Source organism: Phaenicophaeus curvirostris, chromosome 9, assembly GCF_032191515.1.
Source record: "Phaenicophaeus curvirostris isolate KB17595 chromosome 9, BPBGC_Pcur_1.0, whole genome shotgun sequence".
Taxonomy (NCBI): domain Eukaryota; kingdom Metazoa; phylum Chordata; class Aves; order Cuculiformes; family Cuculidae; genus Phaenicophaeus; species Phaenicophaeus curvirostris.
The window spans coordinates 19,718,854-19,744,279 of NC_091400.1; the positions used below are offsets into that span (position 1 = coordinate 19,718,854).

Sequence of the window (25,426 nt, forward strand, 5' to 3'; positions counted from 1 at the left end):
GCTGATTCCGTACCTGCCGAGCGCGGTGCGCGCGCCGCGCCCTCCTCTCCCCGCGCCGCGCTGCTATGGCTACGGCAGCCGCGCGGCCGCCTCTCGCGAGAGCCGCCATCTTCCCGCACCGCCTCTGGGGGCGGAGCCGCTTCGGGCTCCTCTGAGCGTTCGTGTGTGGCAGGGGCTCCGCTGCCCCTTGCGTCAGAGCGGCGCTTCACGGCAGCGTTTAAGTTGCCAAAGAGCTTTAAGGTCATCGAGCCCGACCCTTGACCCGGCGCTATCGAAGCAGGTCCCCGGGCACCGCGTCCTCCCGGGGGTCGAACTCAGTAATTATCAATGCCGGTTTGATTATCCAGCAGGTTTTGCTTTAATACGTAATACGACGACGAACACAGAGGGGATCGTTTCACCTAATGTGTGTGTCCATTGAGGTCGGTTACAGGACTTTTGTACTGGTTAAAACATACGTAGTCATACAGATTCTGAGAAGCACTGGTTACATATTCCAGGAAATATTGGTTAAACATACATAGAACTCATATCGTAACACCCACTCTGTATGTACATCACAGTTCCTTTGTGTCTTCAGAATCCTCTGATGCTTTTATCTCTTTCCTCACTGTGTCCTCTTGGTGAGCTCAGGTCTGTCCTTCGTTCCTGCTGGGGGATTTCAGCTAGTAAAAAAGCTAAACTCCTGTTACAATCACATTCTTACTGCAAGCTGGCCAAGATTTCAGTCTTACTAATGATTGAGTCCTTCCTTCAAATGCCTCCAGGGATGGGGGTTCCACTGCCGCCTAGGCAGCCTCTGCCAGGGCTGCACAGCCCTTCCCGCCTAAACCTCCTCTGACGCAACTTGAGGCCGTTCCCTCTTATCCCATCACTCCTTCCTTGGAGAAAAGCCCGGCACCCACCTCACGACCACCTCCTTTCAGGGACTTTGGAGATCCATGAGGTGTCCCCTCAGCCTCTTCTTCTCTGGGCTGAACAGCTGTCCTCAGAACCCCTGGGTTCCAGACCCCGCTTTCCACATGGGACAAAGCCGTAATGATACGTGCTCAGCATCATCTGTGCGCATGATTCAGGTGTGAATCAGACCATCTCAGGATCTGGGATCTTTTACAGGTTTGTATTTTGATTTTCTGGCTGCCAGACAACGTGTAACATTAATACTAAGCTCACATTCCCTGAACTGCATCAGCTCTACATTCCAGCATGTGATTTTCCTGTCACGGAGCAGAGTGCTGGTAATGATATTAACTCTGGCATAATGGTATTTTTGTGATATCTAAGAAACACTTTTCAAGCCCACTAAAATAAATGGCTCCTTTCCTATCAATTCATGCATGGGGATGACTGGGGGGACTGCCATTTCCATAGCAGTTGGTATCTGCGTGCTAGCTCCCTGGATAAGCAATCTAATTAATTACTCAAACTGAAACTTGAGGACATGAGGGCTAATACGCTTTCTTTTTTGCCCTTGTATTTTAGTCTTCCCGACATCTAAGAGATACATCTTTTGTACCAGTCCTTAGCGGAGTGTCACCAGCTCTGTAAGTTGTGGAGGAAATTCTTTTTATCTGGTTGTTGAGCCCCATTTTTACATATAAGAAGTGAGTGAGTTCATAGAATCATAGAATACTTTGGGTTGGAAGGGATCTCGAAGCCCATCCAGTTGTAACTCCCCTGCCATGGGCAGGGACACGTCCCACTGAATCAGATTGCTCAAAGCCTCATCCAACCTGGCCTGGAACACCTCCAGGGATGGGGCAGCCCTAACTTCCCTGGGCAACCTGTTCCACTGCCTCACCACTCTCATAGTGAAGAGTTGACACATAATGTTCTGTATCTGAAAGATGTATTTCCATATGCCAGAATTACCAGCTTCTGATAACAGAGGTGTAGTGTCAGTGGTTTACCAGAAGCATCCCTGGAGGCCAAGGCCACGTTTTGCTGTGCCCAGAGCAAACACATAAAGCATACAGTTTGTATATACTGCTTGCAAGACTGTCGTGCCGCTGCTGTTTGTGTGGCATTTCTAACACTGCTAAAATAATACAAAAAAGAGTTTGTGCATGTGGAAGAATGCTTGTTTACTTGTTGTGACTTAATATCCCATTTTGGTCTTTTGCTTTGAGAATCAGCCAATCATACTGGGAGAGCGCGCAAATGAGGAAGGCCTCAAGCCTCTCTTAGGGACCAAAGATAATTAAGAGAAGCATTTAGATACTGTAGATGTAATGAAGCCCTGAATGATGCTAGCTTCAGGCCCATTAAAGTATGGCTGTTTTTATAATAGAACATTGAAGTAATTACTGATCCAAGGCAGGCACTGTGGAGTTGGACTAAAGCACTCTTCAGTGTAATTCAATTTGTACAGCATCTGTGAGCAGGGGAAGGTCCTGTGCAGTAAGGCCCAGAGGTTGTCCTGAGGCTGGCCAGCAGAAAGTTTCTCATTTGTTTATTCCCCCTTCCAGAGGCCACTTTGTTTTCCCTGTAGTGAATGATGTATAATGAGATTGTTGCTTAAGGCAAGAGCTTCCCCCAGTAAGAAGGAAAAGTCTGCAGAGTCCTTATTTACCCTTTTGCGCCAAGGGATGTTTTGGAGCACAAGCAAAGCCTTGCTTGGTGGGTAGCCTTTTTCACCACTGTTATTGCCCTCCTTGTATGTTTTTTTTTTTTTCTCCCCAGCTACAAATGCAGAGACCTGGGGCAAAACAGTGGTGCTGGCCTTGGCTCATGTCTGAGACCAGGAAGAACTGAGACCTTTATAAACCTTTTGTAGTATGGTTGTGCCTTCCTTATCCAAATTTCCCAAAAATAAGTGTTCCCAGTACGGCTTGTTAGAAGAGCAGAGAATAAATCTATTGGTTTGGCAGAAGAGCTTATAATCATAAATAAATCTCTCCCTATTTGTGCATTTATTTGTTCACTGTGGATTTTTGAAAGGCAAATGTTCATTATAACTCTAGCTAAAGCTATACCTATAATGTCTTATTTTTAAAGTGCAGAGGTCCCTGTTTGCAAATTTATTTTGGTTAGTTCTCCCTGAAAGAACATCAGTGTACTAAACTAAAAATATAAGAGCTTTTTGTTCCAAATGAAAGGTCCAAATGTCACAAAACTCTATCCAATCTGTTTTTCATGGGCTAGCCCCTCTCTACTAAATGGATTTTTGACTGCTGGAGAATAAGCTTAATATCCAGTATATCCTCTATGAGGGAACAGCAGCCTGCCTTTACAAGAGCATGGGCACGATAATTTCTTCGTTCTTTTTTATCTCTAACTATGATGATCCTGCTTAAAAGCAGATGACTGAGTTTCCATTCTGTAGCTCCTGGTATGTGGGGGAAATCCACTGTAATTAAATTTTATAAAATCCTCTTATTCCCAATTTAAATAATTCTCTGACACAGGCGATTCCCTTGAGTCTACATCATAGCCCAAGGAAAACAAAGAGCAGGAGCAGTTACTTACTTCCTCTTAAATATTTGATCATTTTGGACAAACTCTGCCCTGATTGCAGTAGCTGTGAGCCTCACTGAAATTAATTACGTTTGAAGCAGAATTTGGATTACTTATTTTTCTCACTTTTAACGTTACTTTGAATAATGACTAAGCCAGCATGTATTTTAAGCTGTGTAAACACTAAGATGTCTGAACTGTTCTACAAGATGTAGTGTTGTATTTCCCATTTTGTACTCGAAACAAAAGCACATAAATCCTGCTTGACAGTATTTAAGATTGAAAGTGTACTGGCAAAAGGAGAGCTAAATGCCTCGCTAAGCAGATTTATCAAAACTGAAGGATCCTCTTCGCTTACAAGTATGAATTATAGCAATATTATTAATAATTTACAGTGATACAATACTAATTACAAGCACATTGCAACTTTTTATACCCATTTAGGGTTTGGGATAACAGAATGCACAGTCAAAAACTCTTGTCCGGCAGTACGCTATGAACTAGAGATTTGAGTATGTACCCAGTCCTCTGACCTGCCTGCTGGGTGCTGCCACCTTCCTTGTGTGAGGGAGCTTTGAAACTGCACCAGCAGAGAGCACTCGCTGTTTCTGCACAGTATTTCTTATCTTTCCCTGCTTGTTTAAAGACTTATTCTATTTACTCTTTTTTTCTGTGCTCCACTAAAACTTAAGTGATTGCTGTGATTATATTGGAATTACCAAACATTTTGGTATTATCGCCTTTTGTACACTAACATTTCACATTTTTTAATGTCTTTCACCAGTGAATTTTACAAGTTTTTATGTAGGCATTAAAAAGGGATATCAATATGGAAAGTGTCTTTTCAACTAATTCCCACATCCATTTTATCCAAAGAAACAAGTTTTTCTGAGGATTTTTTTCAACTGAAACTCCAAACACTTTGTAGGAACATGTCAAAAAAGGCAGCCTTGTTCAGTTTTTTTGAAATGTTCTTCAGAACGTCAAAGTATCACCTTAATGTTTAGCCACAGAACTGGGTTATGGACACTTCTTAATCATTTAACAGGACATATAATAAGTGTTCTTTAGCCATTTCAGTATACAGGTTAAGAAACTATGCATTCTTTACTTCTGCAGATTGTTATTATTTTTAAGAAATCTCAGGGTAGCCTTGGCAGTAGCCTTTTAGAGAAGTGCAATATGGCCAACCTCGTAACTATCCAAACAGAATGCATATAAAATACGGTTGCAGAGATTTCTAGACAAGGAGAAAAAAAATCCTAAGTAGAAGTACTTCAATGGAAACTGCCCATGTAAATCAGCTGTTTGGCCCTGTTTGTAAGAGGAAATGTTGATCTAAAGAAGACACCAGAACAGAGAATTCCAAACCAGGCTGAGCTAGGTTATGGTGGTGAATCAGCGGTCTGGTACATTAAATGTCAAAATGCAAATGTTCCTGAAACAGAAGGTAATTTCATATAGAAAAATGAATGGTATTGGTTTTCCACCGTGCCTGCCTTTCGTCCTGTATGTGTGGCACTGATAAAACTGTTACAAGAAATGGAATAGACTTTGTTGCTGCGTATTTGAATAAGTAGTGCCTTGTGGCGGGTGTCAAATTATTTCTGTGTAATTAAAGCTTTTTCTTTCTTGCTTTATAGGTGTGGGCAAGCCATCTCACTTGGGTATGCCTCTGCTCCTTTCTGACCAGTTGCTTTCTTGGCCTCTCTCTGTGAAAAAAAACCCCTACTTAAGATGGCACCTATTTTATACTCTGGAGAATCAGGGCATTTCAGGTGTTAGTGAAATACTTTATTCTGCCCGTTACACTGACAGCTTGACTTGCTGTTTTATCACTGATGCATTTTTGATTACCTGCATAATTTCCTCTCAGTTAATCATTCTTCATCACCGGCTCTGTAGTGTTTATCCAAGCCACCCTGATGCATACCTGTCTTAATGGCCATGCCCATCAGTACCTGTTCTTTCTTCCCATGCTAACCATCTTGTTGTGAGACCGAAACCTCCGTTATTGCTAATCTCCAAATTGATTCAGCAGCATTTTTTGACAAGAAAACACAAAGCCTTTTTTTCATCTTGGTATTTTACTACTTGTTAACATATGACAAAACAGATTTATTATGGAGCAGACAGGCAGCAGTTAGCGTTGCTAAACAGAAAAACACTTCCAAATTTTGCCCTTTTATGCCCTGGTATATAAAAATAAAAAGCTCCTTTCCCTCAAACTCTTTCTGATATGATTAACACCACAGTGTAAAGAAGTTTAGAACCCGCTAGGAACTTGTCTGGGCTAAGGGCAAAAGAAAGGAAGAGCTGACAGGACTAGAGTTGCATTTTTCAGCTCCTTGCTATCAAACTGCAAATAGAAAGGGCTGAGAAAAATGAGGGCCTTGGTGGTGAGGATTTAGAGCTCTTCTGTTTCACCACTCCTTGGCACATTGACCTCAGTATGGTACTCGAAGGAGTCTCCTGAAGGCATCCAAGGTATTGGGGTTCTGTTGAAGGAGGGTCTGTTGCTGAAATTTTGATTATATATCATGAGAGACTCTGGAAGCAAAGGGCAAATATCAAACTGAGGCACTTTGAAAGTCATCCGTTTGGCTGCTTTCTCATAACCTCCGTAAGGCATGGCAGTCCTGTTGTAAGGGAAGACATGGAGTTAATGAACAGTGCATAGGTAAACAATGGGATTTAGAAAATAATCAAAGCTATTGAGATTGTAAATTTTATCACTGTTGCAGTTGACTGGCCAGCAAATCCTTCCCAAGAATATATATACATTCATTGCCTATGTACCAAAAAAGATTTTAAGACACCCCATCTGCACTTCCTTCACCCCTTTTGCACCAATCTCCATCAGGCTGCGGAAGTGGATGGCAAAATTATATAGAGAGGTTAACAGAAAATTGTTGCTGCCCTAGAAGTATTTGTAAAACTTTCAGTTCTTATCAGAACCAGCAGTAAGATCCTGATTCTTATCTGAAGTACTGTGAAATTCTGGCTTCTGATCCTGAGTGTTTTTCCTGAACTCGAACTTCAAATGGCTGCAGTAATAAACAGTGGCAAGTTAAACTTCCCTGATCAAATGGGGCGAGAAAGAAAGGGAAAAGGGATTAAAGACCTTTTATCCAACTGCATAGGTTTTCTGACCACAAGCTGAATTAAAATCTCTAGCTCATAGTTTATTTTCTCTTTGTAGACTTCCAAACATTTCATCTGCTGGAGACTCTGCTAAGTGAACTGATATGCAACTAAAATTGATTTACATTGTGCAGGATAGGAGGCCTATGGCCAGGGTTATGGTGTTTTCTCATGCTAAATAAACTGAATGGAATATCCAAGAGGACTTACCGGTTAAAAGACTTGTAATGGGGGAAATCAGCTTTGGGACTGTATGACAGTAAGTCAATAGTGTACTGACTTTTGTCCTCAGGGCTGATACCCATTGCTCTTTCCCAAGGGGAGATGTAAGTTTTAAATACAGTGATTTTTTTGCCTCCTGACTTTCCGTCTGTAAACAAAAGAAGGCAAAACACTCTAGTTAGATGAAATTCTAAATACAGTGCCTTTCTATATTCTGCTGTTGAAGTTCAGACACCAGCTTTGTTTCCAGATTCTGTAACACCGAGATCAAATCCAAGATTTTATGGATCAATCTCTCTGAACAAAGACTGTGATACACCACTTCCATCCTTATCCACAAAAGCAGGCGGACTACAGCCTAAGAGCCACTCATCCAGGAATTTGCATTAGAGTATATATTTGAAAGGTAATTTTTCGTTGTTCTCTCTGGATGCTCTAAATAGAAGCCTCTTACCCCAAGAACTGGTGTCCTTGCCCCATCATCTCTTTCACCACCTTGGGGGAATCTTTATACAAGGGAAAAGGCTATCTAATGTCATAATTTGCTTCTCTTCTCTGTCTGATCATAGCAGACATAACCCTTCCACATAAACCTTATCATCATGTGAACCTTTCTTTTTATCTCACCTTCTTTCTTTGTCTTGCTTATTTTCTTCAAACCTTGCCAAATGCTAGGCTTTCCTGGTTTCAGAGGATTACAGACGTGTACAAGGATCTTACTTTCATTAAAACAAATAAAAACAACTACCCCCTTCTTTCTCCGTGAAGGACTTAAACTAAGTAGTTTAGGAGTAAATTGATTGCTTGGGTTGAAAAATTAAAGCAGTTGGGATCCATCACTGCCATAAAAGCTATGGGATGATGTTAATCCTCCTCCTTCCTGCAGACAGAAATAGGATAACAGTGGAGAAAAATCTCCTGTAAGAAGATAGAGGTTACACAGGTGGGTTTTTTTCACAGGGATGCCCAGAAACAGGAAATGTGCTTTTGATATAAAATGCACATTCTTCCAGAATGTAAATGGAAAACTTTGGATTTTACAAGTCAGTCACTTAAAACAGTGGTTCCTGGTTCCCAAGCAGATTTGCTCTTTGTTGTAAAATCCCATAAGGACTGTTAAAATAACAATTTCGCCTGCTGATTTTCATACAGTTCTAGAGGTTTCTGACCAAATCAAACAAAACAGAGGATGAAATCAAGCAAGGACTAAATTAAATGAAAAACACTGCTTCAGTAGAGCAGGGATGATTACCAGCTAACTTTTCAAAATATTGCTGTTTCTTTCTGAAGATTGTCCAAAAAATGCTGTTTGTTTAGGTGAAAACTTTTTTTTTGAAGTCAGGGCTGATATACTTGACACTGGTGCGTCAGGTCAGACTGCTGGGCTAAAGAGCTAATCCTGCTATGTCTGAGAGTAACCTGCATGAAGCCCTTGAAGGGAAAGGGTATGTCATACTGGCACACTGCTCTATCAGCTTTTGGAGCTCAGGAGTTAAGTTTCCCATCATTCCACTGGTCCAGCCAAGGAAGTAATTTCTGCTTCTTGTCTACGATTGAGCAACACAGAAGCATGCAAACAAAATTATCAAGCTAAAGGCAGGTCAGCTTTTCTAGACTTTGCAGTGGAAATTAGTTTGGAAGAATTTGGGCTTTAGTCGAAGTTTTTTACTTGTCTCTAAGAGTAAGGTTGTCCTGAGCTCCAATGGCTTTAGTTATTTCTTGTTCTTGCAGAAATACTTGCCTTTCTCAGTACTGTCACCTCCTTCTCCACCGCTTCCAGCTGATCCCACTGCGTGCTCCCCTTCACTGTCTCCCAGGCCTCCTTTGCTTCCAGGCCTAGGAGGAGCAGAGGGATGCTGCTGCTTACTGGAGCCGTGCTGCCCTGCTGTCACTCCTCCTACCATCCGCCCATGGGCATAGCCATGAGCATCTTCCCCGTAAGACCCTCCTGGTGGGATGAACTTCTGAAAGTGATCCTAGGGCAGGAGAAGAGAGAGTAGGAATCCCTGTTACAGGGCATGGCCTATTCACATTTGCAGTTGTGTCCCAGAATGTGAACTCCAGTGTCCCTGTGAGTTGATTAGTTCTGTGTCTCAGTTAGAAAACCAGTGACAAAACTTCATGCAAGTTATTCTCTATATTCAGCTTAGGAGCAGCTGTGGAACAGCAGCCAGGGCAATGGAAGCACACCTTCTAATGGACATCTCATGGTCGCTTTATATGATCAAGGTGAGAAGAGACGGATCTGTGTATTGTCTCCAAAAGTTATCAGTATGAAATGCAGGAGGAATGGAAAGGAAATACCGCTTCTGCCAGAGCAGGTGCAGGTCCAGACAGTGATATATTGGCTAACTTGTGGGAAAGCAACCTGTACAAGTAATAAGAAGTGTTTTCATGTCCAGATTAAGAGACCCAAGCTCAAGTCAGCTCGCTTACAGTCTGGGAGCTAAGTGTTACAGGGTACCAGAATGAGAGGGTACCTATGACAACATAAAAGCTCGTATGTCTACTTTCCACATATATGAAGATCTGTATAGGAAGGAGTATTTTCGCATCTGGAAAGACTGAAGAAATAGCAGGGAAAACTGGACAAGACTGGGAAAACATGAAAGATTTCCTGGAGACCACAATAAGAAAATGACTGAAAGGAAGACTTTTGTTTGTAGCAATCTCTGCTTTCACAAACCAAATCTAAGCATTAACAAATCAAGGAAGTAATTTGTACCTATAGGTAAAATCAAGTTGGTCTCACTGTCCAGGCTGTCCACTTTCCCCTGTCCAGGCTAGAGGGCACAATCCCTTCAGTGCATAGAGAAAGAGCAAGCAGTCTGTGCAGGGTTTATAGACCCTGTGGTGCCAGCACAAGGTGCTGTCTCTGCACACAGCAATTTTAGGAAATACCTGTGTAGATCAGAAACTCATATAATATGTTTGGAAAAATGTTTTATATATTGGTCTTAAGTGAGATCAAGGCTTGACTCCTATCAGATATAAAGAAGTATCTCTTGTGTACAGCTCCCACAGCACTATAATACAAGTAACCTTATTTATGTATCACATAGAGTCTTTCCTGTCAGACTAGGGGATTGCGCAAAGATGTAACAAATACAGCTGAAGCTAAACAATTCCTGCTGCAATTCTGCTGGTATAATTCATGTCAGACAGTCAATGGGAGACAAGTGCGAACCTCAGGGCTGGCTCTCAAAGGGTTAAGCTTTCTCAGGGCTGTTACACCTAGTACAGTTTAGCAAAAAGTAGCTTTCCAGGCTGTAAACAGGCTTCCAAGGCCAGCTGTTCGGTCAGCTAAAAATAGATGAGAAGTGAAAACCCCAGAAGGCTGAAGGCAGAATTATCTAACCCTCAGTTCCCTGCGTCTCCAGCAGCAGTGTCCAGGGTTTCACAGCAGGTCACCAGGCTGCAGCCCAGGCAGGCAGCCAGCTGCAGGCTCCAGTGGCAGGGCTGGTGCCCCCGGGGCCGTTAGGGACTGTCTGTCCTTCTCCTAGCTGTAGGGAATTCCCTTTTTAGGAACAGAAGAGATCATGTTCCCCTGAATGTCAGGAAGCGCTGAGAAGGCAGTGGATTGTGAGCATTAAGCTGTACACAAGAGAGCTAGCAGGGCAATCTGCTCAATTATGCGTGGGAGCTATATAGCTGTAAAAAGGCAAACTGAAAAAAACGGGTTTTTTGAGGGCTAGGGGTCAGAATGAGGTTATTCACAAAACCTTAATATATATGTGAGGTTAATGCTACTGACTTGCTCAGTAATTTCAAAACAGGATTTGCATCTGGTTTCCTCCAAGTTTCATCCATGCTGTATGCCCTCCCTGAGAATTAAATGCTCATTTTTCTTTTCCTTTGGTTACTTACATGCACTCTGTGGCAAAAAAAAAAAGGTCACAAAACATCAACAAAACATGAGCAATTGTGAAAAGGGGCACTGATTTTGTGCACAGCAGCATTTAATGTGACCAGGAACAGACACCATTGTCATCTGGTGTTATTTTAAATTGCAGTATTATTACTAAGCAGGAGTGAAGGTTCTCTAAAACATAAGGGAGAAGCCACACCTAAATCTTATTTAGCTGCAAATTAAATTAGCTTGAGTGGTCTTGGGCTAGTTCATGATTCTTCATAGATCTGCTGGTAAAACATCCCATGTTGAGCAGACAGCTCCATTCAGATAGGAGAGGCACATTTTCCATGCAGTACCCTGGTCTATTTACCTGCCAGTATAAAAATACAATTTTCTTTAGTTTTAACCACCACAATAGATTGTCTTAGCTCAAATTACTAGGATAATCTTCTTTTCCTATAACAGGAGGCAAATGCATCTTTTTGAGCTCTTGAACCTCAGTGGATTCAAATGAGCTCATTGCAAGAGAGCAGTGCTCAGGAATGGAAGCCTCAAGCAGGAGTCTTGATGTAGTCAAATCTGGGTAGGTGCAGCTTTGTCCCTGGTACTTACAGCATGCCTCTGGTCAGGGTGTTCAAAGTGAAATACAGCTTACACCTGAGGGGAATGTGTGTCCTGGGCCACTTCTAACTGGATGTGGAGCTTTTATGTGAATGCATGTTCACATCACAAACCTGACCTCTCAGTTAGGGTTGATTGACCCTGTTGGTGGAAATCTCAGGAGAGATGCCCAGGAGTGTCAACTGAGAAGGCTGATAACCTTCTCCTGTTGTCTCTGGGGGCAGATCACACGGTCCCTCTGTGGCAGAGGGTCTGTCCTGTCTGTGTGTCGCTGGAGGCAGTGGATATAATTAGTCTCTGGGCATCCCTAAATCCACTCTAAAAAGAGAACAGTGGTGGCAGATTCATGTGATGTGTGGTCCCCTGGGTTGGCTAACAAATTTGGCGTATGCGTTTGACGTCCTTTTGGCTAGTAAGGGCCTGATCATGCCTTGGTGGAGAAATTCTGAATTCTCTAGAGCTACTGCACGTGTCTTATGAAAAATAGATAATGAAAGGTGATCCGTCTAATGGAGCTGAGATCCCCAAGTATCTCAAGGCCCTGACGTCACTGCAGGCAGTCCCTAAAGGAGACATTCTGTGCTTCCCATCAGCTCCTTGCTGTGCCCTAAAGAGAATGATTGAGGCCACCAAATGTGTTTCTATTTCTACCACACTGGTAAAGAGGTTCCCAAAGGTTTGATGCCTATGTGGTTACTAACACGTCTGAAGTTACTCGACTGCGTCCTCTTGGTGGCAGCCATTCAAATGCTCCTTTATGGTGGGCTGGGAGATGTAAAGTTCAGACACTTGCAGAGTCTCAGAAACTGCCTGCTGTTTTTATCAAAGTGTGTGCCTCAGTCCTCGATTTGGAGCTGCACAGCCATGAACCTATGATTCACTTTTAAAAGAGGATGAAAATAAAAAGTAACCTCAACTGTTAAAGTATCTTCAGCTAATTTTGTTTTAAACCTGCCCCGTGTAGAGGCACAGGCTTAGCTCCTGCTTTCCATTTCCAGATCTGCTTATGACTTGCTGTTCAATCTTAGTCAAATTATTTTTCACTTCTATGTCTGAATTTACCCATGTAAATAAACATAGAATCATGGAATGCTCTGAGTTGAAAGGGACCCAGAAGGATCATCGAGTATAATGGGCTATTTTATCTAATGCAACCCAAAATTATTTATATCTTATTTGTATATTTTATATCACCCTTGCCCCATTTTCTTTGTGAATGAAAGGAACTGAGTTGCAGAAATTTGGTCCAAAGTTTTCTCACAGTGCTCCAACAAACTGCTGTGGAAAAGAAGAGATTCTTGCTCTCTGACATTCTGCTGTTTCCACACCAGTCACTTCTTGAGTAAGAAGGCATGAGACTTCATTTTCACTCTTATGCGGGTGTGGGTATAGTTGGGACCTCTAGGTCTTCTGCACTAACCCAACTCCACCACAGGAAGGCTCGTTTTTTTCAGAGAAGTGCCATCTCAGCTGGCTTGCTCCACTTAGGTCTTAACCTCAGGCTCTCTTGTATTTCAGCTGACAGTCATTCTGTAACGTTTGTTCAAGAGGTTTAGTATTCCCTGCAGAACAGGCTTCCTAGAAGTTTTCCTAACGTTTTCCCTTTAACCCTGCCTCCAGAGATCTTGATTGGCTTTCTTCTATGTACATTAAGGGAAAAACAGAGCCGTCAGTGCACACTTGCACGTAAACCAAGTAGATGTGTGAGAACATCTCTGTTCCTTCACAGACTGTATCGTGTCTGGCTGTTTAACATTTAAGATCTCTGAGGCAGGTTGTCTATGTGCTTCTGCCTGCTGTGGAGATAAAAGCGTCAAACTCAACCCTCTCTAAAAGGCTCTCCTTGTACTTTATATTTGCAAGAGAAATGGGTCACAGTGTTGAAAGCAGCTATAGCGTAGATAGGGCATTGCATTATGGTTATATTGGGAATGGTCGGTCCTTTTGGCTGTGGGTTTAGACATCATTTCCCTTTAACTGGATGGGTGGAACCGCAACAGTGAGAGAGTATTAGTTCTCACTTTTGCATGGATCTGTCTTACATTCACACACACAATATATGTATGTTTTCTCTGCCACAAGTAAGGAGAATGATCTGATTGTCCAGTGTGGTTGGGTGGGTGGAGGAGAAGGAGGAGGAGAGAAGCAGGAGAGCGGCTTGCTGACACATGACTTGGGATCTTCTCTCTTGTGTGGAAGGTTTATGGCTGCAGCACAGGCTATTCTGGGACCCCTTATAGGGTTTGGATTTATTTTTAATAACCAGTCTCTTTGTGTGTTTTTATGTTACATTACTTCACTGTTAAACTTTTTCTGGGGGAAAGAATCAATCTATACTCCATTCCAGACCTTTTTTGCCCTGCTTTGCTAAGCGTGTCCTCAGAACATCCTAAGAAAGTTAAGAAATCTGTGATTGAAAAGCAGAAAACAGCACCAGCTTTAAATCCCCTTGCTGTCCCACAGCCTTAAGGCACAAGGACTTCTTTGAGAGGGGGAGCAAAGGACATTAAAATTAACTGGGTGGGGGAAGTAACTGGATGTAGCAGTAGGAATTATTTACTCTGCCATAATACTGCCCCCACAGTTCCTTTCTGTTTAAGCCTTCTTTCCTGTATCTGCCTTTGAGCAGAGCCAGGAGCAAGAAAGGAGCAGAAGGCTAATCAAATATTGCAATCAAAAGGGCTTTTTGATGAAAGTTATTTGGTGCTAAGGTCAGGCACTGTCCTGATGGTTTGGAAGATAACAGTGAGGCCAAAGATCTGTTGCCTTTACCTGACTGGGAGCAACAAACTTTCCAAGGGGATGGCTTGGTTGCTAGGATTGCTCAGCTTTTCTTCTCACTGCTCTGACTGCCAGTAAAGGTGCTAACTCACACTGGCTGTGGTGATGAGAACAGTTATCCACAAAGTGGATGCAGCCTGGCAGAGCTCTTGCACGGGGTGCGCAGGGCAGCCAGCAAATGGGAATAATTATGTTTGCGATCCTGCTAATCCTGCCCCAAGTGAGGACTCTAGCTAAGGCAGACCAAAGTCCTCCTGCACGGACTCACAGAGATTTGTTATCTATACTGTGAACGTGGAGAAAAGACATCCCTGAAAGTGGATCATGGAGGACTGTAGAGCAGAAGACCAGCTGTTTGGAAGCAATGCCACTGTTCTCATATAGCAAAGCCATGAAGAAAATCTTAGGCTTGTTAGGGTCTGATCCATCCCTCAAATACATTTCTCCACAGCACAATATCTTACAGTCTCACTCAAAAAGCAGGGGAGCAGAGGTGCTCTTACAGAACAGCAGGAGAGATTCTCTAAAGAAGGAGTGTAAAGAGTGGATGTCAGGTGTGGGTGAATAAACACAGTAGGAAAAACAGCTAACAAAAAAGAAGCAATTGTTGGCAGCCTTTGCACTGTCAGTCTTGGAGGGACTCTGTGCCATCAAGTTTTGAGTCAGTTTGTCACAACTCATTTGCTTTGTATTTTTCCAGTTGAGCACCCTTAAGTGACACCCTCAAATATTTGAAGGTTTGGACTTCAGCCTTTTCACTCCCTCACCTCATTATTTTCTCACTTCTCCTTACTGCAGCAGATTCTGATGTATGAGCTCGTGCCTCGTATGTTTTAGGCACTCTGAGATAGCTGAGTATTTATAAAAACAGCTTGCAGTTCTCTAGGATTTTAATCTGAAGAGTCCAATGCTTGACACACCACTCATTCTCACATCCTTTCTGAGAGGGAGCTCATTGAAGAGATGAACTAACTGCCTGAAGTCTAACAACACCACATGTGCTACTTTATCTCTAGTCTGTCATCCCTCATCTGTAATCTGACCTACCGCTTTAATTTAATGACTTTTTTTTTCCAGGCATCATTCCATATCCTGCTTCCCAAATTGTCATTTTTAGAATTAAACTACAAAGCTTTACTTATTGTTGCTTTTAGAAACATCAGGGAGCCAAAAAATAACGTGTTTTTGTTTGGCAGAACATTTTCCTCAGCTTGACTTTTATTATTTTGTTCAAGTTCCCTTGAACTGGAAAATAGATGCCATAAAGGGATAAAATGACACAAAATAAACTTTAAAGGACATCAGAAGATGAGATGCTGCATCAAAATGCATGTAAACCTGGAACATTTTCTGTTTGTTTCACTGAACTGCTGACAATCATGTGAAAGGAAAGTTTCATTTGTAAAAGTTTAAGTATATTCAGAAGACTTTAGAGCAGGCAACTAACTGTTCAAAGATTAAATAACAGTACTAACTCATGAGAAAGGGAAAAAAGCAGAATGTCTGAATTTATACACATCTGATAGGAAAGTAATTTAGAAGAAACAAGCATAGCCTCTGGCAAATAAACTGAAGATATTGTCAAGTTAGAGGTTTCTGTCTGAATTTTCATTTATGGAACTTCTTGCAGAAGTGAGCAGAAGACTCTGCCCAGCTACTGGAGGTGAAGTCAGACCCGGATGGATCATTTCTATCTTGCAAAGAAGAAATGGAATGGGCAAAAAAACCAATGAGTCTTGCCCCATGCAGCTCTGAACACTCACTGAACATGCAGTCCTCCCTTCTCACTCAGTACTGAATTTTCTCATGCTTCTGCATGTGCAATACCAAGTATTTGCCAAAAGAAGCTAATGCTGCTGCTGAATGGAAATAAAATTGTCTGTTCATATAACTTTGGCTTTTTCCTGCATTTCTTTGCCAGTAGATCCCCCCACCCCTGGCCCATACACATAGAGACAGAGGAGAGCTTGGGCATACTCCATTCCTGTTTCCTCTGGGTGTATGGAGCAGCGTTTTAATCTCCGACCTACCACAGAATTGTCGGTGAAGGCGTCAGGGTTATTCTCATAAATGAACTTCTCCACTCTCAGTTGACGTAGTTTGAACATCTTGGATCCTTTGTTAGTGAGGAGAGAAAGCTCTTCTAGCATCACATCTCTGGGGATGCTGATCTTCTTCCCCAAGTTCAGCTTGGACACCTCTTGTGGCATGGCTAAAAAACATGGAATGGGATGCTTTAGGGAGTGCTCTGGTCCATGTCTCTTGTCCATCGCTTCCCAAAATCAGTAGTGACTTCAAAGCAGCCAAATTCTCTTTTAAATTAAGGTTTTTGGAAATTACCTATGCACCAATTTTTTACCTTGATGACACTTTGGGTATAGATGGGTGAAATTTACTGTGGATTGCAATCAAGGCATAACTACAGAGAGGAGTTGTATAAGGATGGAACTAGGTGCCTGTGTCCGACATCTGAAGCACCTCAGTCAGTATAGCCAGATTCCTTAGTGCTGCCTCAAAATGCACCACTACATCGCCTGGTTACCGACTGACACACCTCCCCTCCTCTGGAGCTAGATGGGTAGCTGCCAGCAATTTGGGCTGGGCTAACATATAATAAATAAAGATAATGCTGGCAGGCTTTGGTTTATGCATTACATTGAAGCCATGGCAAGATTCAATATTACTGTATCTTTTTGTTTGTTTGTTTTAAGGAGAATTTTTAAAGGGAAAAGTACCTGAAGCTCTCTTCAAGTCTTCATACACTGGTTACTCAATAAGCCCTTTCCCATTTAATTTAATAGAACCAATTCTCACCAAAGCAATGGATTCAAATATTTTTCAGTGTAAAAACCCTGCAGAAATGCAGTTAAAGCTTTTCATTCAGAAACAAGCAACTTCTCCTAGACTTTCTTTTTTCTGTATTAAGCAAGGTTAAGACCACTTTTCCACCTCTACATCTCATTTACAATAGAGAATGAATCTCTAGCTTCAACGAGTATAGAATTGGTATAGGCCCGTTCATTTTATTAGGCATTCTCTGAAGAAACTATTATAGCGAGACAGTTTTATATAGCATGACGTCACAGCACAGTACAGAATGCCCTTATTACCAGTTTACTTTATTAAAGGATTAGGGGCAAGCAGAAGAATATATACCTGTACCTAGCAAAGAAGATTCTTCAGCCCTTTTGGGGGCCAAAGAGAAAGACAGCATTAAATTATTGCTTTTCAAAACCTCTAAAAACCTTCCCCATGCTCTCAAATGTAAAGAAAAGATAAGGATATCACAGTTAATCAAAAGTTACCTTACCCAAAACACAGGCATTCCATGGAAGGGAAAGTGTCCCAAGTTATGTTCTTCCTCCTGTATTACCCCATCTAATAGACCTTGGGTATTTCTACTAATGAGTGTTGGAACCAAAGCAATTCTTTCACATGGAGGAAAACAGTTCTGAGACAAGGCTATAACTTTTTAACAAAGGTTATAAGAGAGAGAACAATGTAGAATATAACTAGGCATTGCAATACTGATAACCATAAAAGATCGTATTCTCTTCCCATTCATGCTAATGTGGATCCATATTAATGCTGCAGGAGAACAGGGGTTTACAAAGTATAATCTAGGTCAACATTTGACCCATGTGTGTGTTCAATGTTTTTGAACAGTAAATTAGAAAATGTGATGTGGTTGAAGGCTGAGCTTTAGTAATATTTGTGGCTCTGCCTCCTGGTATGTCCACTGCATTTCTTGCTCTGGGACTTCAGTCAGACAAGGTGTGAATTTTAAAGGCTGAAATTCAGGTTGAAATCCAAACAATTCTCATGTGTGCAGTTTTGCATATCTTACCTTCGTGTGTCAGCTTCCCAATGGGTTTAGTGGGCTTTTTCCTTTTAACAGGAGCAGGAGTCCCTGCAAGGGGCATTCCCACAAAGGGTTCTCTGCTTTGCTCTAAACACACAAGGAAATGGAGACTGAAACACTGCAAAGGTATTTCTTGCCTCTCTTTAAGTTGCCATCTATAGTTAAGAGATATGCAGCCTTCCTTTCACACACTGGTTCTTATCTATCCCTTCTCCGTGAAGGAGCTAGTGAATGGCATCATCCAACACAGAATACCATCAGCAGGCCATTGCGGTGTTCTCTGGAGACTCAGCATTATGACACAAAATATGGCAGCAGGTCACAGCAGAAGCATTGCCAAGGTGCCATATAGCATCGTCATCGAAAATAGGCATTTTGATTGCAAGATAGTGATCTCCCAGCACCCGTGTGTGCCACAGGGGTGCTCGGTTATCACCTTGTGCCACAGTGGTACCTGGTCCTCACCTTGTGCTGTAGTAACATAATGTCAGTTTGAAAGTTTGCTCTATCATAACGTATTATAATACCAAGCAGTTATCATTAGATGGTAATACATATTTTTGTATAAAAATTTTGGGTCTATCCATGAGTTATTTGGGAGTGTTTTGAATAACGTGCAAGCTTGGTTTGGACATTTAGATATCTATTAGAATTAGAGTAGGTATTCAGAAAACCACTAAACTGCAACTTCTGAAAAAAAGAAAAAAAAGAAACAAATGAAGACCCTAATTAATTCTGACTTTTATGACTGCTACTGTTTTGTTACAGGAGGGCTGGAGAAAGAAGGCATAGGCAAACTTGTTAGAGGGAACATTGTTCACCCAAGTTGTTTGAAGCCAATTGCACCTGTATCTTATGTAGTGATCTTATCACATATCATTTGAGGGAGGAGCAGGAGGGGAAGAGGGAAATTTCCTCTGGTTCAGTGCTCCCCATCTCTGCCCCCAGCAAGGATGAGAGATCTGTACTGAGAAATCTCAGCAATTCCACCTCAGGCAGTTTTTCAGGGTTCTTCTTGGGGGTTATCACACATAACATACTAGGAGAAAAGTCCTGCTTTTATTTCAGCACTATCCATGCTCAAACAACAGCACACAAGGGGACAGATCCTCAGCAAATACCATACAATGCAGAGTCAAATGAGCAAAGCCCAGATGGCTTCAGCAGCAGCAGACAAGAACTATGGCCATTCTTCTGGTGTTTTTTTCCATTTTAGTTGCTTAACATTTCAGAACTGAAGACATTTAACTATGAGTGATATTTTAAAACTAGCAAGCAAACAGCTGGCTCTAGGAGCTTATACACTGCCCTTGTTGTGATCCAGACATTTTTATCTCCTATGTATTTTGAAGTTTCATTCCATTATTGCATCTTTGCAACATGATTTTCATGTGATGAGGTGTTGATAAATGCTAAAAGAAGCCCAGCCACGGCAAACCAGCTCCAGTCATATTGGCAGATGCTCTCTTAGATTAGTTTTTCTTCCAGATTTCCAAGCTTTTCTTTTTACTGAGGTGCTGCCTATGTAGTTCACATCATAAAAAAGCCTATCGTGGCATGTTCTCAAAGCAAGCGTGAGCAGGTGCAGCCATAAAGCATGAACTGCACATTCTCCTCGAGCAGACAGACATCTGCTTGGCTATATAAAAGAAGCAGTCCCTGCTTGACAGAAAAGGGGCAATGCTGCCAGGAGATGGAGGGGTAGGAGGTTATGGCCCATCTGATGGATCACAAGACTGGCAAAACGGAGGGGAAATCATCTGTGTGCCCCAAATGTGGGCTCCCTGGAACAAAGTACAAAGGCTTGGCCCTAACAGGGAACCATGCTCCTCTAGCACACCCATTCTCAAGAAGCAGTGAGGGCAAGTTCATTCCATTCCTCTTTGACTAATTCAGCAGGATTGAGGAGTGGGAAACCTGCTGTGTGCTATTGGTCTAGCATAAGGATAGGAGCAGCAGTCTTTCACTATGGACAGCGTCCAGAGCTGCGCTGGGACTGCTGTTGTTTCAGCCACCCCGCCGTGGGGATGGGCACTGAGCCCCATCCTCCCCACTATCCCGTAAATAAAACAAGGGCTACAGTTATTCTTTTCTCCCCTGAGTTCTATCCCTTGGTTTGATTCCTGTACCTTTTTCTGCACTGGTATTTGAAGCAGTCCTTTCCTTGGTTCTGCTGCAAACCAAACTTATATTTACCCTCTCCAGCACCTGCTCCAAACTATTTTGCTGCCCAGTCAACTCACCTCAGGCTTGCAGTGCCAGGCTCAGAAGAGCTCATGCGCCTGCTCCAGAGCTCAACAGTGGGTTGCTTCCTCCCAGCCTGTCCCTGGGTGCTGCTGGGGAGCTTGTCCAGCAGCCCCACTCACCCAGGGTGCCTGGGTGCAGGCAAGCTCTGCCCAGCACAAAGTGCTGATGCAAAGTGCTGTGAATTTGACTCCTGAAGGCTGCTCACACAGGCATCCTGCAGTTATTAATAGCCAATGGCCTGGAGGGCAAAGTCTCGGATAGCACTGCTGACAGCCCCAAGGAGAGGGAAAAGGAAAAGGTTGCTCTTTAGGCTTTCTGCTGTCACTGCCTTAGTTCCCAGGAAGACCAGGCACTCTATAGGTGCCTCATTTCCTCCTCCTCTCTGTCCAAACCAACACGCCATTCCCCTTCCTCCTCCTATTGCATTTTAATGCAATTCATAAATCCTTCTCAATATCCTTTTTTCAGTAATGCTTCAAAAGCTCTCTTGGGCTCTGTTTTACACTGTCCTTCTGTGCTCTTCTCTCTCCATCATTCAGCTGAGTGTCCTCCAGGCTCTCATATGTAATTCCTAGAATGCCAGACATTCAAATAATCCATCAAAAAGCACAGAAGAAAAATAATTGTATGCATGAAGCAAGAAGTAGGAGGAAAACCACAAAGTCTAGAAAGCTATTTACAGAGTTCTGAGAAGCAGCTGTGTAATGTGTATGGGAATCCCAGCAGAATCAAATAGCAAGGAAACGAATTCCCTGATTCGGGACAGAAGCAGGGTTGATAGATTGCCTGCATTTGGTGCAGCTTTGTACATGCGAATGACTCCCCTCCTTTAGCTCCTGTTCATTAGGAGGTGATTCTCCCTGTTTTTGCCCCAGACCCAGCGGGGTTTTGGATCTAGGGTGAAGGGAACATCTATCATTTTACTGGATTACTCAAAGATGCACGCCTTTCGGCTTCTGCCTAAAGTAGGAATCCTACAGGAAACATTGTCTTCCTTTTTCATATTGGATCAAAATCAAGTTGTCCACTGAATAAACCTGGACTGTAGTGGGACAGGAGGGAACCCAAACACAGCTGTGATTGTGGTAGAAAATCATCTGCATAGAGAATTGCAAGTGAAGTTAATACAAAGGAACACCGGGAGGCAGTCACTATCCCTTTTCCCTAGATTTTTCAGAGTTGTTTTTGCTTCCACCAAATGCGTATTAAAAATAAAAGAAGTGTGGTCAGTGGGTTGGAAGTAGAAAGCATTACCCCCAGTGCTGTTTGGGAGATTCTGTATGAGATTGCTGTAACATACCCGTGGGCAAGATTCAGCCTTCACACCCTGTTTGGAGTCAGGGCATGTATGGCAAACTCCTGTCCTCAAACTTCCCATTTTCCTCTTGCTTGCAGCCATATAACCACTATGTGCCTGTAGCACAGCTCTTATTCTCTCTTATTCACATCCACTGTAACATTGTGCTTTAAGCTTTCCACTACCCAAGAGTGGTGTGTCCTTCACTGAGCCCAGCAGATACACCAGAATGAACTGTGGGGGCCAGATGGCCTGGATCCTACCCTCAACATTCCCATGGCAGAGATCTGGGAGTAACTCAGTGGAGCTCTGCCAGTGCAAAGGAGGTGTAGGACAGCACAATAGCACTGTGAACACCCACTGCCTGCTCTGAGCACCATCACAGCTGGTGCAGGCATTTACATCTGGCATAGCGCTGGAGGAGCACTGGAGGGAGTTGGGTGCTGCTGTCACAACTGGCCACTTGTCCACACTTCCCATCCACTCTGCCCAAGTGCAGGTGGCCACGGAGGAGCAGCTCTCCTGGTGTCAGTGCACGTTGTACGAAGAGGAGGATTTTTTTTTCACCACATTTATTTCTCTTGGATTGGGCTAGCCCAGAGTGCCTGCTGTGAAGTCCATTTGTGCTCTTCATGATGCTGCTCTCCTACACAAGTTCCCTGTGTTATAAACCCTGTCGCATGGTGATGCCACGTGAGAGGGTACTGTGAGAACAGGCATGATGTGCTCATATATTGACTAACTTAGCAGTCCTTTGCGTCTCCTCTCGCAAAGGATGAGGTACAGTTACCTCTTAATTTTAAAAAGTTTCTAGCTCCATTTTGATAACTGTCCAAGAAATGAATACGGTTTGCATTATGGGGTGAGAAGCTGTGAAGTGTAGCTGCCACTAAATGGCACCTTCTTGCAATCACTAGAGTGATGCTGAACTCTGCCTTCTCGGCACTTGCTTCCAACTGCAGTTTTCAGGCCAGTTTATAGCTGCTGTATTATTTCTGCAGTAATCCATCTCCTGTGCCTTCCTGAGCACAAATTACACCTTAGGGGAACAGTTTGTGCCGGATGGGTATCACATGGAAACCTGCTGCATTTTGAGGCATGGTGTAGCTCCAAAAGATATTGTAGCAGGGAAGTAAGGGGTTGCTTTTCCCTGCAATGAGCATGACCTGCTGCTCCTCTGGTTCCTCCTGCCCTGGGGGTCCAAAGCAGCTCCTGCAGGGATCTGCAGGGAGAGAGGAGCTGAGCAGGGATGGAGGAGAGTGCCCCATGGCTAGCTGGCAACTGGAGGTGAATAGGAGACAGATGTGAGTCCTCTTACAAAACTTGAGAGAGACTAGGGAAAAGCAATAGCAAGGAGATGAAGGAAAGGCACATCTAGCATAGTGCCGGAGGATCTCCGTCAGGATATGGGCGGGTGTGCCCAGCAGTTAGGATGAGGAACAACACACTGACAGCAGTTCAGGGTGATCCAACTCCAGGAGACAAGACTCCTCTGTGGATCCCCAGCCCAAAAGGCAAGAGGCAAGCAGGGGTAGGGGGAAGGACAAGAACCCTGAAGTCCAGCTTCAAGGACTGATGGGAACTGTTGTCTGATGGGAATAAAGCATTTGTGTGTCTGTGAGAAGCGTGAGAGGTAGGCGAGGTGGTGATGAACTGGAAATGAACCAGGCTGAGCAGGTGTATGAAGCAAAGTGAGCTAAGAGTAGAGAGTACAGGGCAGGATCTTTATCCAGGGCTCAGAAATGGTATCTAGAAGCCAAAATGCTCAAATGGGGATATTTCTTTATTCCCTAGATACTAGTAGTTAGTATTTAGAATCCTTGGCTCATCATTGGACTCATCAGAAAATCCAGCAGCAAACCCCAAGGTTTAGACCAGCCTCTTGTTAAGGTTCTTCAGTCTTGTTGTGTTTCTGGCTGCCGCTAGGCTCAAGTTCTGAAGAAACCTTGGCCACCTCCACTTTGAAAGATGATCCATAGCCCTCATTCAGTGCTATGCGAAGTCCTGTTCTGTCCTTGCAACCCTGATCCTCCAGAGGTTATTTTCATCTCCATGTGCATGTTTTACACATACCTTGAGTGAGACACAGGACCAAAGAATGCAGCTGGAGCGCACTGCACAGAGCCCGAGCCTGGAACCCAGAAGGAATGTAAGAGAGGGTTTATCCTATTAGTATAGCACCAGGATTTATAGGGTGATTGGGATAAAACAGTCTTGTGTCTGGCACATATGCACCAAGGCACATCTTTAACTGAGATTCTCACCTCCTACTTCAAATAAAATTATGTCTTCGTTTTCAGTTACCAGGCTGATAACTAAATACTGTTCCTTTTGCCTCTCCATGCAGTTTCCTCTGAGAGACAGAAGTGCCTAGTTCAAGAAATGGCAGTGGGGGGTCTCACAGAGACTTCACTTGTGCCCTGCTATGCTGTCAGGTTCAGCAACTCAGTATCTTTTTCCACTGGGAATACTGTCCCAATCTGTTATCTCTGCCATAAGTACTGTGATGAAATCATCATAGGTAAGAAGTTATGAAGGGCTCTTCCTGTTATCTTACTCACTCATGCTTACTCAATGCTCAAGGTTTTAAATCATTGCAAGCGTTGCTTGATGAGCTGGTTTAGTTTTAGGCTGGAGGGCAGACAGGGATTTACCTAGAGTGTGGTGAGTTTTGGTGGTTGAATTCAGTCTTCGTTTGAGTACATGGAGTTTCCACTTAGGTCAGCGGGGTAGTGTGTGTGCCGCCTGTAGGACATTTCAGAACTTCAGGGAGGAGTTTTTAGTCACACAAGGAACTGGCTATCTCGCTATGACCACCTCCCTCTTTCCAAATACACCCTTTGCTTACGAGGCCTTAGAACAGCCTGCACAAAGCTTTGCTTTCTCTGACTTCTAGCTTCAGAATTAGTTTATTTTTGCACTAAACTCTCATGCACTAATTTCAAATGGTCTAACTTCAAATTGCTGATGTTTGCAGAATCATTTCAAGAGCAGCAGATGACACCTGCCTTGTTACACAGTGCTAGATGGACTCAAAGAGTAGCTGTGACAGGCGTCGTCAGCAGGGATGTCTCCTCAGCACATAATGCTCATGTGGATCTAGCAAACAGCCTTTACCATTCTAATTTGCTGAAGACAGAGAATTAAACCTTGACCCTGCTGCCCTTTTTCCCTTGAGCCTAGGACTGATCTGTGCTGAACGTATTCATAAGCAGCAGTTTTCAAGATGAGTCAATCTGTTCTGAAAAAAAGTTGCAAATATCTTGATTTGTTGTTGATTTTGCAGTTTTAAATACATCATATATAATATTTGTCATTTTAAAATGTTTCATATATGCCTTTACAGAGACATCAGGAAAACTTGCCAGTGGTTTGTAGCACCACAGAAGGAGAAATAGGTAATGCCAGACTCCCTCCTGCCAGTAAGTGCACTTAATACACAATGAGATAGAGGACATAGACATATACGTATTGTATAGAACAACATGTAGGAGTTGATGACAGAGCTGGAATGGGTGCTGAAATAGCTGGTGTGCCCATGGTGTGTTGCTGGCTGGGTTGCCTGTTTGCCTGTGTGCCCACACACTGCCACCCAGGAATCCCCTCCGAGCTGCACCAAGCCTCATGCTGCCAAAACTCCTTGGAATGAGACTGGCCTTCGCCTCTGGTACGTGGGAGTGAGCCACGCCGTATGTGAGCGCCAAAAGAGGACAGATTAGGAGGAAAGGATTTCCTAAGGTTTAAAACGCTGCACCAGGCGAATGCCCAAACCCCAGGTGCCCCCAAGAAGAACAGGGGCAGCATCTAGTGGCCGTTAGAGCTATAGGTCCTTGCTGCCTGAGAATGCCCTTTTTCCTACATGCAACGGACTTGCACTGCTGTGTTCTTTGTGGGACACTTCTTCCACCAGCTATGATTGTTTGGAGATAGAGATCCCCACTAG

At 43.3% G+C, this 25,426-nt stretch overlaps 1 protein-coding gene across 2 annotated transcripts; it reads right to left on the reverse strand.

Moving 5' to 3' along the window:
- Positions 1-2,945: 2,945 nt before the first annotated feature.
- Positions 2,946-20,374, reverse strand: MYOZ1 (myozenin 1). 2 transcript variants are annotated; one of them, XM_069863529.1, is made up of 6 exons: positions 20,183-20,374; positions 17,925-18,026; positions 16,108-16,289; positions 8,564-8,798; positions 6,811-6,970; positions 2,946-6,095 (listed from the first exon to the last, which is right to left on the reverse strand). In XM_069863529.1, the coding sequence occupies exons 2-6, from the start codon at positions 17,998-18,000 to the stop codon at positions 5,864-5,866; spliced, it is 885 nt and encodes a 294-aa protein (XP_069719630.1). In that variant the 5' UTR covers positions 18,001-18,026; positions 20,183-20,374; the 3' UTR covers positions 2,946-5,863. The 2 variants fall into 2 exon arrangements, with proteins under 2 accessions (XP_069719630.1, XP_069719631.1); XM_069863530.1 differs by lacking the exon at positions 17,925-18,026 and having other exon boundaries at positions 20,183-20,372.
- Positions 20,375-25,426: the final 5,052 nt, after the last annotated feature.

Bases quoted from the DNA above. Each gene is read 5' to 3' on its own strand.
- MYOZ1 (XM_069863529.1), bottom strand. From the start codon at position 18,000: ATGCCCCTTGCAGGGACTCCTGCTCCTGTTAAAAGGAAAAAGCCCACT. The intron at 16,290-17,924 runs GTAAGATATGCA...CATGTTTTTTAG, and splicing joins TGGGAAGCTGACACACGAAG to CCATGCCACAAGAGGTGTCC. The intron at 8,799-16,107 runs GTAGGTCGGAGA...CTCCTGCCCTAG, and splicing joins CCTTCACCGACAATTCTGTG to GATCACTTTCAGAAGTTCAT.